This window comes from Ipomoea triloba, chromosome 2 (genome assembly GCF_003576645.1).
Source record: "Ipomoea triloba cultivar NCNSP0323 chromosome 2, ASM357664v1".
Taxonomy (NCBI): domain Eukaryota; kingdom Viridiplantae; phylum Streptophyta; class Magnoliopsida; order Solanales; family Convolvulaceae; genus Ipomoea; species Ipomoea triloba.
The window spans coordinates 5,364,304-5,377,875 of record NC_044917.1 but is presented as its reverse complement, the minus strand read 5'-3'; the positions used below and the strand labels follow the sequence as shown (position 1 = coordinate 5,377,875).

At 30.8% G+C, this 13,572-nt stretch overlaps 1 protein-coding gene across 1 annotated transcript; it reads right to left on the bottom strand.

The window, feature by feature from the left end:
• Positions 1-1,310: 1,310 nt before the first annotated feature.
• Positions 1,311-3,226, bottom strand: LOC116011428 (ABC transporter G family member 10-like). The gene has a single exon (XM_031250989.1). The coding sequence runs from the start codon at positions 3,224-3,226 to the stop codon at positions 1,430-1,432; it is 1,797 nt and encodes a 598-aa protein (XP_031106849.1). The 3' UTR covers positions 1,311-1,429.
• Positions 3,227-13,572: the final 10,346 nt, after the last annotated feature.

The following is a 13,572-nucleotide window of genomic DNA, read 5'->3' as shown; positions in this document are numbered from 1 at the left end:
TGATTTTATGTTTTATCATCTGTAATTCTGTACTGATATGTCAGCTGAAAACACTGAAATGGGTAGATGAAAGAATCAAACAATTAACAAAAATTAAGAAATTGGCTATGGTTCCATTGTTTAATGTTTAACAACTAAGATTAGGTAGCCTAACATGGGTTTAGAGTTTCTGGGCTTACATAAACATGATCCTAGATTAATTAACTCTGAGATTGAGAACATATTTGGATAATTTTCAGGTTCTGACATGCCATAATTTGCACAATAATAGAAATGCACCTGCATCCATAATCCCTATTATTAGTTTTAGCATTCCCGGCATCCAACCTAAATTTGTTACACAATTAACTTGTTAACCACAAGGTTCAATGCTTATTAGGTGGACCATGCATAGGGTACACTATTTTTATATGTAATGTTCATTATTAAATGTGTATAAAATTAAATAGTATGAAAACAACTTGAGAATACACTATTTATATGCATAAGGTTCACTATTTGTGTGCATAGGGTTCATTATTTGAGCATGTACAAATTGATTGAAGTTTGATTATTTAGGTATGTATATTTTAAACTCATTTATACTTGTACATGAGGTTCATCATTTGTAGAGCATAGTTGGACTTATTTGTGACATACCTACCCCTTTACTTAGAAATATGATATTCAGTAAATCTAGATTCACTATTTGTATGCATAAAATTTACTATTTGTGTGAATGTGTTATGATGCATGGTTCACACAGCTATTTGAACCATGGTCCGCGTACATAAAATTTTCTAAGTTCGACTCCACGTGAAAGTTGCCTATTAATCTTCTTGGGCTGATAAATTATAAGCGACTTAGACTAATTTATCTTGTGATGATAGAATTACAAGACAAACTTTACTTAAAGCGCACCTTTTGATAAAATAGGACTATGGACTTTCCTGCTTTCCTGTAAATTAAAGTTTTAGCATTCAAAACAATCAAATGAGGTTGTAGGAGAGGAATCATGGACGGTTTTAAACTTTATCTTTTATTCATGTTGGTATCAAAATGTGGACTTTTCAATTTTAATAGGTAAAATGCGGTCAAAATCAAATACTCACAGAGATAAGTTAGAATAATATAAATTATATTTGTATTCTAACTATATATACCTACCATTTTCATTAGTGAATGCTAAGTGATGGATAAGTACCAATTAATTCGGATATATAGTCATAATCATAAAGAAATTTTTAAAAAAAAACATATTTTGCAAGACCTAACTTGAAAATTTGCCTTACAAGACTAAATAATTAAAATTGAAGCCTCTAAAACATTTCCGAATTCTCCGAATTGGAGGAATGCATAAATAAACATACCAGAGATCGAGTCGCAACAGAGACCGAAATGTGGGGAGTAACCTATTAATTGATATGCTTTCAAATACTAGTACATGTTTTCAAAGGTTTCTTGTGTGAGATCTACACCACAGAATGAGAAAACAGAGAAATCTGTATACAAAAACAAAACCCAACATCACAACTAAGTTGGTCCATTTCTGAGACTCCACAAGACCTTCCTGCTCCAGTAGTTGATTGCCATACATCAAACACCCTTCTTCAACTTTCTGCACACATTTTGACCTCCCATATTCACCTCCATACTCATTTATCAGAAAACACTCAAAAGGGTACTTGAAAAGGCTGAGATAATGCACAAAAAGCCAGAACTTGGGTATGGATTCCTTCTTAATGAAGTACCCAGAGAACAGAAAAAATGCGCCAATAATACTCCCCAAGAATGACATTCCCACAATGAAGTTTGGCACCAGAGCAGAAGAGGCTGCAACAAAAGAGTTCCCCACCATGAAAATCACCCATGACACTAGAGAATAGTAGAAAAATCCATCGAAACCGGGGCGAAGTCCAACCAGCCAGTAGATTGGAATGGCATACATTAGAGCCACCACAAGAAGAAAAGGGATGAATACTAGTGTGTTTGCTATCGTGTAGGTAGAAATCCGGTAGGCTCCCCGGGAGGTTTCCCTCATTAAAATTCTCCTCTCTTCCAAGAAAATTGGGAGGGCTTCTACATTTGAAGATAACAGGAAGGTGAGACTGAAGGCAAAGAACCCAAGCTGGTTTTGCAGCTGCATTTCCTTTGGGTGCTGGAAAGCATTCAAGAAAATCGATCCGAGTAGAACCCCAACCAGTGGGGCTTGCATTATCTTAGCCAAGAAAAGCTCTTTGGACCTGAAAATGTTGCTGCAGAATCTCCTGCTCAAAATCAGTACCTCCTTGAGTGGAGAATTTGAGAGGAAAGTGTGTTTCTCTTTGAAATTAGGGGAAATTGTGAAACTTTCTTCAAATTTTCTACCATCATCATCAGTTTCTTCCATTTCCAGGCTCTCTTCAAGGCTGTTTGTCACTTCAATTGCGAATTCAAGAACATTGACATGATGGGGAATGGAGTGGCCCAAGGACTTGAGCTTCTCCTCGAGAAGGCGTAAAGATCCATTGTGGAGGACAAAACCATGGGACAACAACACAACCTTGTCAAACAACTCGAGAATTCTGAAACCGGGCTGATGGATAGTTAGCACAATGATTTTACCTTGGTTCTTGGCCATGGATTGTAGCAGGGAGGCCACATGGAGAGCTGCAGCAGAATCAAGCCCTGAAGTTGGCTCATCAAGCAGAAGAACAGCAGGGTTATGCACTAATTCCACCCCTATCGACACTCTCCTCTTCTCCCCACCCGAGATCATCCTATTCGACTCACTCCCTATTCTCACACGAGCAACATCCTCCAATCCCAACTCCCTCACCAGCTTCGCAACCGTGTCTTTAGCCTTCCCACCACGCAGCCTGAAACTTGCGCTGTACACCAGAGTTTCTTCGACCGTGAGGTGAGGAAACAGCGCCTCGTCTTGTGTCACATACCCCGAAATTCTCCTAAAATGTGCACCCTTCATGGGCTGATCATTCACCAAAACATGACCAGAAGCCCTGGAGCTCACCATATTCCCAGCAAGAATATCAAGCAGGGTAGTTTTCCCAGCTCCACTAGGCCCAGCAATGGCTGTCACCTCCCCATCTTTGGCCTCACAGTTAACACTCCTCAAAATGTACCCAACACTTTTACTGCTCTTATGCACCCAAGGGAACTCATTGTGCTCTGGAGGCAATCTGTAGGAGAGGCTTTTAGCTTCAAGTTTGTATCTTTCACAGCTTGGTAATTTCACAGGTAAATCCATAAAAAATTTATCAGAGAATGAACAACCTTAAAATTGAAAATGGAATGGAGAAAAACAGAAAGTGCCTCTTATTTATAAACAAAGGTTGGGCACAAAGCTAAGGTTCATTGTACTGTGTTCTGCATGCATGTATTCTAAATGTCACAAGAATAATGACTTTTGACACATGATATATTGTGGTACAGATATAGAATCCCGGGTTTACAACCTTTGATCATGCCAAGAAACTTGTAGTCCAATAACGTAGGGTTTAAGATAACGGAGATATCACATTTTTGGTTAACTCGCATTGGAGAGTCCAGGTTGATTGGACTCATGAAATTTGTGTTTGGATGTCATAATCACGGAATTGATTCATGGATTGACAGTTTCAAAAATCTGTAACTGATGAATACCTAATGTTCTTTCAGGTGCACTGTCATATGGTGATTGCCACAGGAGTTAGTTATCCAGCCAGCCAGCTAGCTAGCGAAGTACTGACTATATATATCAGTTACTTGGATAAACATTATAAAGCATATGAGAGTTTTGTTCCAAAAAAGGAAATTTGTTTACTGCTTCATAATTCTACTTATTTTATTATGACAAAATAAGAGCGAACAACAATGACACTTAGTTTAAATAATTTTAGAAATGTCAATGACAAATGCCTCTATTGTAGATCCGCCCATGATTAGTATATGAGGAAATCTGAGACAAGTCTAAGCATTATGAATTCTTTTACGTTCTGACCAGTTCAAGCTAAGAATACTAATAAACAACTCAAACAACGAATTAAATTCAACAGAATTTTATGATTTTCAACTCAATTGTCTTATCAACTTGACTGAGGTTGCCTAGCAATATGAATTTTAATTTCAGCTTGATTATTTGATATTTGAAAGTTTTTATTTTTATTTTTTGAATTTAAATTTGACTTAATAATGAAAATTGTAAATTTTGAAAGAAAAGTACTTGTAAAAAATAGTCTGGGTTGACAAAATGATTTGTGAGAGAGGGAGTACTATACGGTATCATCATCAGCATGTATTTGGCATGAAACAATTAGGTTGCCTGCAGAGGTTGAAAGTTTCCAGTTCTAGGTACAGACGTACAGTAGACTAATTTAAAGTATTTTTTTTAAATTATTTTATTTTAATTAAATTATGAATTAGCCAAGACCTTGTGGTTTAGTGACATCACTCCCACATGAAAGGTTGTGAGTTTGAACATCAGTGGAGACGGTATTAACTCTTTGTGATTCAATATGTAGCTATTAATTACTCCCTCCGTCCCTAAATGGTTGTCTCATTTGCTTTTTGCACGCTTTTTAAGAAATTAAAGTAAATGGAGTATGCTTTCCAAGTATGCCCCTCACTTTTTTACTTTTGGACATAAAAGCAATAAAGAAGGCAAAAGTCATAAGGGTAAATTAGGAAAAGTAGAATGATGGTGATGTTCAATTTTGGAAAGAGGATTTTGGGACAAACCAAAAAGGAAAGTAAGACAGGTAAAATGGGACAGAAGAGTACTTTACAATATGATTAAAAATATACTTATATACGTAACTAAATGATAAATACACTTACCTAATAATATACTTATATACGTAACTAAGTAGGTAGCTATGAATACTTATAGTACTCAAGTAGGTAGCTATGAATTACTTTACAATACGATTAAAAATATACTTATATATGCAACTAAATAATAAATACACTTACCTACTAATATACTTATATACGTAACTAAATAATAAATACACTTACCTACTATAAATAATTGTTTCGAATGCATAAATAGTGACGACTAATAACTGCTTTTTAACCTGGGGTGTGGTTGAGTGGAAGAGACTTATTCATTATTAACCAAAGGTCAAGGGTTCGGTATGGAGCAGTGGGAACACTAGTACCTACAACAAGATTAAATTTGTACCCATATTTTTTGTCTTTTGTATGATACAAATCCAATACTGTGAATTTTGTAATTTATAATTTGTTAGTTATGACTTTAAATTCTGATGTTACATGGCCTAACTTCTTCCATTTTAAGATATATGCTTATACATTCTAATATTAATTTATGTGTTAGTTGGGTTATGATTGTTGATTGAAGTATTGTTTTGTACCTAAATTTTTCATACACCAAAAAGATTTATGGAGAATGTGTGTACGCATTGTACACATAATCACGCCTCCAATATGAAGTGGTACTAGCCGTAAAACAAGGAGCAATTTACGTAATTTCGGGAATATATATGAAACAATGAAACTCATGCGCACAAACAATATATCTATTTCGTTTTCGTATTAGTTATTTAGTTAACCAATTACGCTAAGGGGGTGTTTGATTAGGATGAATTTGGGTATAAAGGAATTGCAATTCAATGAATTATTGAATTACATCATTTGGTTGGAGGGAATTGCAATTTGGTGAAATCCCTCCAAATGAGGAATTGTAATTCATGAGGTACCCTTCATCCATCAATTGCAATTTAATGGAGATGAGGGATAATTTTGTTAGGAGTTTATTATCGAAATGGTCCATCGACTATTGCGAAATTACCAATTTGGTCATCGGTAATTTTTCGTACCAAATTAAGTCCCTCGAGTTTGAAAATTTTAACCAATTTGATCATCCGTTAATTTTTTCAATAAAATCGGGACCAAATTGGTAATTTTGCTATAGTCAATGGACCAAATTAGTAATTTACTATAGTCATGGGACCATTTCAGTGAAAAATTAATTACCAATTTGGTCCCTTGACTATAGAAAAATTATGAATTTGGTCCCTTGACTATACAAAATTACCAATTTGGTTACAATTTTAACGGCAAACTAAATGGAGGACCAAATTGGTTAAAATTTTCAAAGTCGAGGGACTAAATTGGGTACGAAAAATTGTCGAGAACCAAATTGGTAATTTCGCAATAGTCGAGGGACCATTTCGGTAATAAACTCTTTTGTTAGTGTAAAGACAATTTTGTCCCTTCTCTCATTTTATCGCTTCTTACCTTTCCGTAATTTCAATTCCTACTTTATAATTGCAATTCTACCGAATTACAATTCTTTTTCCCTATAATTCCCTCATTCTGTTTTTTTTTTTTTTTTTCTTTTGTTGATTATTACTGACTCTGTTACAATGCGGCATATGTTCATAACTACTTTTTCAATCTACTGAAGCACAAAGAGTCAATATTACTTCCACCGAGGCTCGAATCCACTTCCTTTCATATGGGAGTGCAACCGGGTGCCACTAGACCACAAAATCTTCGCAAAATAAGTGTTTGTTATATTTGAAACAAATGAATTTGACTATTGACAACATATTTTTGATTGAGTAATTAATTTTTTAAATTGTAAACATCACGTCAACAATTTACTTAGAGCATGTCTTTTGATCTAATCACACAAATTTAACTTAGTTAGGGATCAATAATTACATTTAAAAAGAAAATTAGATTACCTAATTGTATTTTCTTGTGTTATTCAATAGCTAATTTGACCCTTGTTCCTTTTTATTACAGAGTATAACGCAATATTTCAAATTTTATTACAGAGTATAACGCAATATTTCAAAGTTATTTTTCCTTTAGTGCTCGTAATACATTGTCAAATTCGGGGAAAAATATAATTTTAAAAAATAGGACTATATTAGTTAGCTGCTGTAGAGGGTTTTTTTTTTTTTTTTTTTTGGGGGGGGGGGGGGGGGGGTGTTCTACCCTTCAAAACTCTGCATTACGGCTTCTGGGTTTTTGTCTGTTTCTTTTTAATGATGATAGAAATGTGTTAACACTATTCAAAACTAATTGTGCATGAATAAAATTTTTTTTGTATGATAATTAACAAATTAAAGTAAATTATACTAATAAGAACTTAATGAATTTGATCAAAAATATATTGACAAAAATTGAACATATTGTAACTTTAAAAAGTTTGAAGGCCTAATTGACTCTACAAGAAAACTTTGATGGCCTATTTGATACATTTTATGCAAAAAAAAAAAAAAGTGACATTTATATTTACCTGGTATTACAGGTCACTAACAGGTAATTATGCCTTGATGACTAAATTGACATTTTTATGTATATAATTGCAACTTTAAAAAGTTTGAGGACCCTAATTGTATTTACAAATAAAGTTTGATTTCCTATATGACACATTTTATGCAAAAAATAGTGACATTTATATTTACCTGGTATTACAGGTCACTAACAGATAATGATGTCTTGATGACTAAATTGACATTTTTATGTATCTAATTGCAACTATAAAAAGTGTTTGGAGCCTATTTCTCTATACAGATAAAGTTTGATTTCCTATATGACACATTTTATGCAAATAAAAAAGTGACACTTATATTGACCTGTTATTATAGGTCAATAACAGGTGACATGTTTATGTACCTAATTGCAACTTTAAAAAATTTGAAGGGCCTAATTATCTTTACAGATAAAGTTTGATGGCCTATTTGACACATTTTATGCAAAAAAAAAGTGGCATTTATATTTACCTGGTATTACAGGTCACTAACAGGTAATTATGTCTTGATGACTAAATCGACATTTTTATCTATCTAATTGCAACTTTAAAAAATTTGAGTGGCCTAATTGTCTTTACGGATAAAGTTTGATTTCCTATTTGACACATTTTATGCAAAAAAGTGACATTTATATTACCTGGTATTATAGGTCACTTAGAGATAATCATGTTTTGATGAGTAAATTGACATTTTTATGTATCTAATTACAACTTTAAAAAGTTTGAGGAGCCTAATTGTCTTTACAGATAAAGTTTAATTTCTTTTTGACACATTTTATGCAAAAAAAAAAAATGACATTTATATTTACCTGGTATTACGGGTCACTAACAGGTAATTATACCTTGATGACTAAATTGACATTTTTATGTATCTAATTGCAACTTTAAAAAGTTTGAGGAGCCTAATTGTATTTACAGATAAAGTTTAATTTCCTATATAACACATTTTATGCAAAAAAATTACATTTATATTTACCTGGTATTACAGGTCACTAACAGGTAATTATGCCTTGATGACTAAATTGACATTTTTATTTATCTAATTGCAACTTTAAAAAGTTTGAGCAGCCTAATTGTATTTACAGATAAAGTTTAATTTCCTATATAACACATTTTATGCAAAAAAAATTACATTTATATTTACCTGGTCTTACAGGTCACTAACAGGTAATTATGCCTTGATGACTAAATTGACATTTTTATCTATTTAATTGCAACTTTAAAAAGTTTAAGAGGCCTAATTGTCCTTACAGATAAAGTTTGATTTCCTATTTGACACATTTTATGCAAAAAATAAAGTGACTTTTATATTTACCTAGTAGTACAGGTCACGAACAGGTAATTATGCCTTGTGAACTAAATTGACATTTTTATCTATCTAATTTCAACTTTAAAAAGTTTAAGTAGCCAAATTATCTTTACAGATAAAGTTTTATTTCCTATTTGACACATTTTACGAAAAAAAAAGTAACATTTATATTTACCTGGTACAGGTCACTAATAGATAATTATGTTTTGATAACTAAATTGACATTTTTACGTATCTAATTGCAACTTTAAAAAGTTTGAGTAGCCTAATTGTTTTTACAGATTATGTTTGATTTCTATTTGACACATTTTATGCAAAAAAAAAAAAAAGTGACAATTATATTTACCTTGTATTAAAGGTCACTAACAGGTAATTATGCCTTGATGACTAAATTGACATTTTTATGTAAATAATTGCAACTTTAAAAAGTTTGAGGAGCCTAATTGTATTTACAGAAAAAGTTTAATTTCCTATATAACACATTTTATGCAAAAAAAAATTACATTTATATTTACCTGGTATTACAGGTCACTAACAGGTAATTATGCCTTGATGACTAAATTGACATTTTTATATATCTAATTGCAACTTTAAAAAGTTTGAGCAGCCTAATTGTATTTACAGATAAAGTTTTATTTCTATTTGACACATTTTATGCAAAAAAAAAAAGTGACATTTATATTTACCTGGTATTAAAGGTAACTAACAGGTAATTATGCTTTGATGACTAAGTTGACATTTTTACGTATCTAATTGCAACTTTAAAAAGTTTGAGGTGCCTAATTGTTTTTACAGATAAAGTTTGATTTCTAATTGACACATTTTATGCAAATAAAAGTGACATTTATATTTACCTGGTATTACAGGTTTACTAACAGGTAATTATGCATTGATGACTAAATTGACATTTTTATGTATATAATTGCAACTTTAAGAAGTTTGAGGACTCTAATTGTATTTACAAATAAAGTTTGATTTCTTATATGACACGTTTTATGCAAAAAATAGTGACATTTATATTTACCTGGTATTACAGGTCACTATCAGATAATTATGTCTTAATGACTAAATTTACATTTTTATGTATCTAATTGCAACTTTAAAAAGTTTGAGGAGCCTAATTGTCTTTACAGATAAAGTTTGATTTCCTATTTGACACATTTTATACAAAAGAAAGTGACATTTATATTTACCTGGTATTACAGGTCACTAACAGGTAATTATGCCTTGATGACTAAATTGACATTTTTATCTATTTAACTGCAACTTTAAAAAGTTTAAGTGGCCTAATTGTCCTTACAGATAAAGTTTGATTTCCTATTTCACACATTTTATGCAAAAAAAAGTGACATTTATATTTACCTGGTATTACAGGTCACTAACAGGTAATTATGCCTTGATAACTAAATTGAAATTTTTATCTATTTAACTGCAACTTTAAAAAGTTTAAGTAGCCTAATTGTCCTTACAGATAAAGTTTGATTTCCTATTTCACACATTTTATGCAAAAAAAAGTGACATTTATGTTTACCTGTTATTACAGGTCACTAACAGGTAATTATGCCTTGTGAACTAAATTGACATTTTTATCTATCTAATTGCAACTTTAAAAAGTTTAAGTGGCCAAATTGTCTTTACAGATAAAGTTTGATTTCCTATTTGACACATTTTATGCAAAAAAAAGTAACATTTATATTACCTGGTATTACAGGTCACTAACAAGTAATTATGTCTTGATGACTAAATTTACATTTTTATGTATCTAATTGCAACTTTAAAAAGTTTGAGATGCCTAATTGTTTTTACAGATAAAGTTTGATTTCTAATTGACACATTTTATGCAAATAAAAGTGACATTTATATTTACCTGGTATTACAGGTCACTAATAGGTAATTATGTCTTGATCACTAAATTGATATTTTTATGTATCGAATTGCAACTTTGAAAAGTTTGAGTAGCTTAATTGTCTTTACAGATAAAGTTTGATTTCCTATTTGACACATTTTATGCACCCCAAAAATAACATTTATATTTACCTGGTATTACAGGTCACTAATAGGTAATTATGTCTTGATCACTAAATTGATATTTTTATGTATCGAATTGCAACTTTGAAAAGTTTGAGTAGCTTAATTGTCTTTACAGATAAAGTTTGATTTCCTATTTGACACATTTTATGCACCCCAAAAATAACATTTATATTTACCTGGTATTACAGGTCACTAATAGGTAATTATGTCTTGATCACTAAATTGATATTTTTATGTATCGAATTGCAACTTTGAAAAGTTTGAGTAGCTTAATTGTCTTTACAGATAAAGTTTGATTTCCTATTTGACACATTTTATGCACCCCAAAAATAACATTTATATTTACCTGGTATTACAGGTCACTAATAGGTAATTATGTCTTGATCACTAAATTGATATTTTTATGTATCGAATTGCAACTTTGAAAAGTTTGAGTAGCTTAATTGTCTTTACAGATAAAGTTTGATTTCCTATTTGACACATTTTATGCACCCCAAAAATAACATTTATATTTACCTGGTATTACAGGTCACTAATAGGTAATTATGTCTTGATCACTAAATTGATATTTTTATGTATCGAATTGCAACTTTGAAAAGTTTGAGTAGCTTAATTGTCTTTACAGATAAAGTTTGATTTCCTATTTGACACATTTTATGCACCCCAAAAATAACATTTATATTTACCTGGTATTACAGGTCACTAATAGGTAATTATGTCTTGATCACTAAATTGATATTTTTATGTATCGAATTGCAACTTTGAAAAGTTTGAGTAGCTTAATTGTCTTTACAGATAAAGTTTGATTTCCTATTTGACACATTTTATGCACCCCAAAAATAACATTTATATTTACCTGGTATTACAGGTCACTAATAGGTAATTATGTCTTGATCACTAAATTGATATTTTTATGTATCGAATTGCAACTTTGAAAAGTTTGAGTAGCTTAATTGTCTTTACAGATAAAGTTTGATTTCCTATTTGACACATTTTATGCACCCCAAAAATAACATTTATATTTACCTGGTATTACAGGTCACTAATAGGTAATTATGTCTTGATCACTAAATTGATATTTTTATGTATCGAATTGCAACTTTGAAAAGTTTGAGTAGCTTAATTGTCTTTACAGATAAAGTTTGATTTCCTATTTGACACATTTTATGCACCCCAAAAATAACATTTATATTTACCTGGTATTACAGGTCACTAATAGGTAATTATGTCTTGATCACTAAATTGATATTTTTATGTATCGAATTGCAACTTTGAAAAGTTTGAGTAGCTTAATTGTCTTTACAGATAAAGTTTGATTTCCTATTTGACACATTTTATGCACCCCAAAAATAACATTTATATTTACCTGGTATTACAGGTCACTAATAGGTAATTATGTCTTGATCACTAAATTGATATTTTTATGTATCGAATTGCAACTTTGAAAAGTTTGAGTAGCTTAATTGTCTTTACAGATAAAGTTTGATTTCCTATTTGACACATTTTATGCACCCCAAAAATAACATTTATATTTACCTGGTATTACAGGTCACTAATAGGTAATTATGTCTTGATCACTAAATTGATATTTTTATGTATCGAATTGCAACTTTGAAAAGTTTGAGTAGCTTAATTGTCTTTACAGATAAAGTTTGATTTCCTATTTGACACATTTTATGCACCCCAAAAATAACATTTATATTTACCTGGTATTACAGGTCACTAATAGGTAATTATGTCTTGATCACTAAATTGATATTTTTATGTATCGAATTGCAACTTTGAAAAGTTTGAGTAGCTTAATTGTCTTTACAGATAAAGTTTGATTTCCTATTTGACACATTTTATGCACCCCAAAAATAACATTTATATTTACCTGGTATTACAGGTCACTAATAGGTAATTATGTCTTGATCACTAAATTGATATTTTTATGTATCGAATTGCAACTTTGAAAAGTTTGAGTAGCTTAATTGTCTTTACAGATAAAGTTTGATTTCCTATTTGACACATTTTATGCACCCCAAAAATAACATTTATATTTACCTGGTATTACAGGTCACTAATAGGTAATTATGTCTTGATCACTAAATTGATATTTTTATGTATCGAATTGCAACTTTGAAAAGTTTGAGTAGCTTAATTGTCTTTACAGATAAAGTTTGATTTCCTATTTGACACATTTTATGCACCCCAAAAATAACATTTATATTTACCTGGTATTACAGGTCACTAACAGGTAATTATGCCTTGATGACTAAATTGACATTTTTATATATCTAATTGCAACTTTAAAAAGTTTGAGATGCCTAATTGTTTTTACAGATAAAGTTTGATTTCTATTTGACACATTTTATGCAAATAAAAGTGACATTTGTATTTACCTGGTATTACATGTTACTAACAGGTAATTCTGCATTGATGACTAAATTGACATTTTTATGTATATAATTGCAACTTTAAGAAGTTTGAGGACTCTAATTGTATTTACAAATAAAGTTTGATTTCTTATATGACACATTTTATGCAAAAAATAGTGACATTTATATTTACCTGGTATTACAGGTCAATATCAGATAATTATGTCTTGATGACTAAATTTACATTTTTATGTATCTAATTGCAACTTTAAAAAGTTTGAGGAGCCTAATTGTCTTTACAGATAAAGTTTGATTTCCTATATGACACATTTTATGCAAAAAAAAGTGACATTTATATTACCTGGTATTACGGGTCACTAACAGGTAATTATGCCTTGATGATTAAATTGACATTTTTATGTATCTAATTACAACTTTAAAATGTTTGATGGCTTAATTGACTTTACAGATAAAGTTTGATTTCCTATATGACACATTTTATGCAAAAAAAAGTGACATTTATATTACCTGGTATTACGGGTCACTAACAGGTAATTATACCTTGATAACTAAATTGAAATTTTTATGTATCTAATTACAACTTTAAAAAGTTTGAAGGCTTAATT

Bases quoted from the DNA above. Each gene is read 5' to 3' on its own strand.
- LOC116011428 (XM_031250989.1), bottom strand. From the start codon at position 3,226: ATGGATTTACCTGTGAAATTACCAAGCTGTGAAAGATACAAACTTGAA.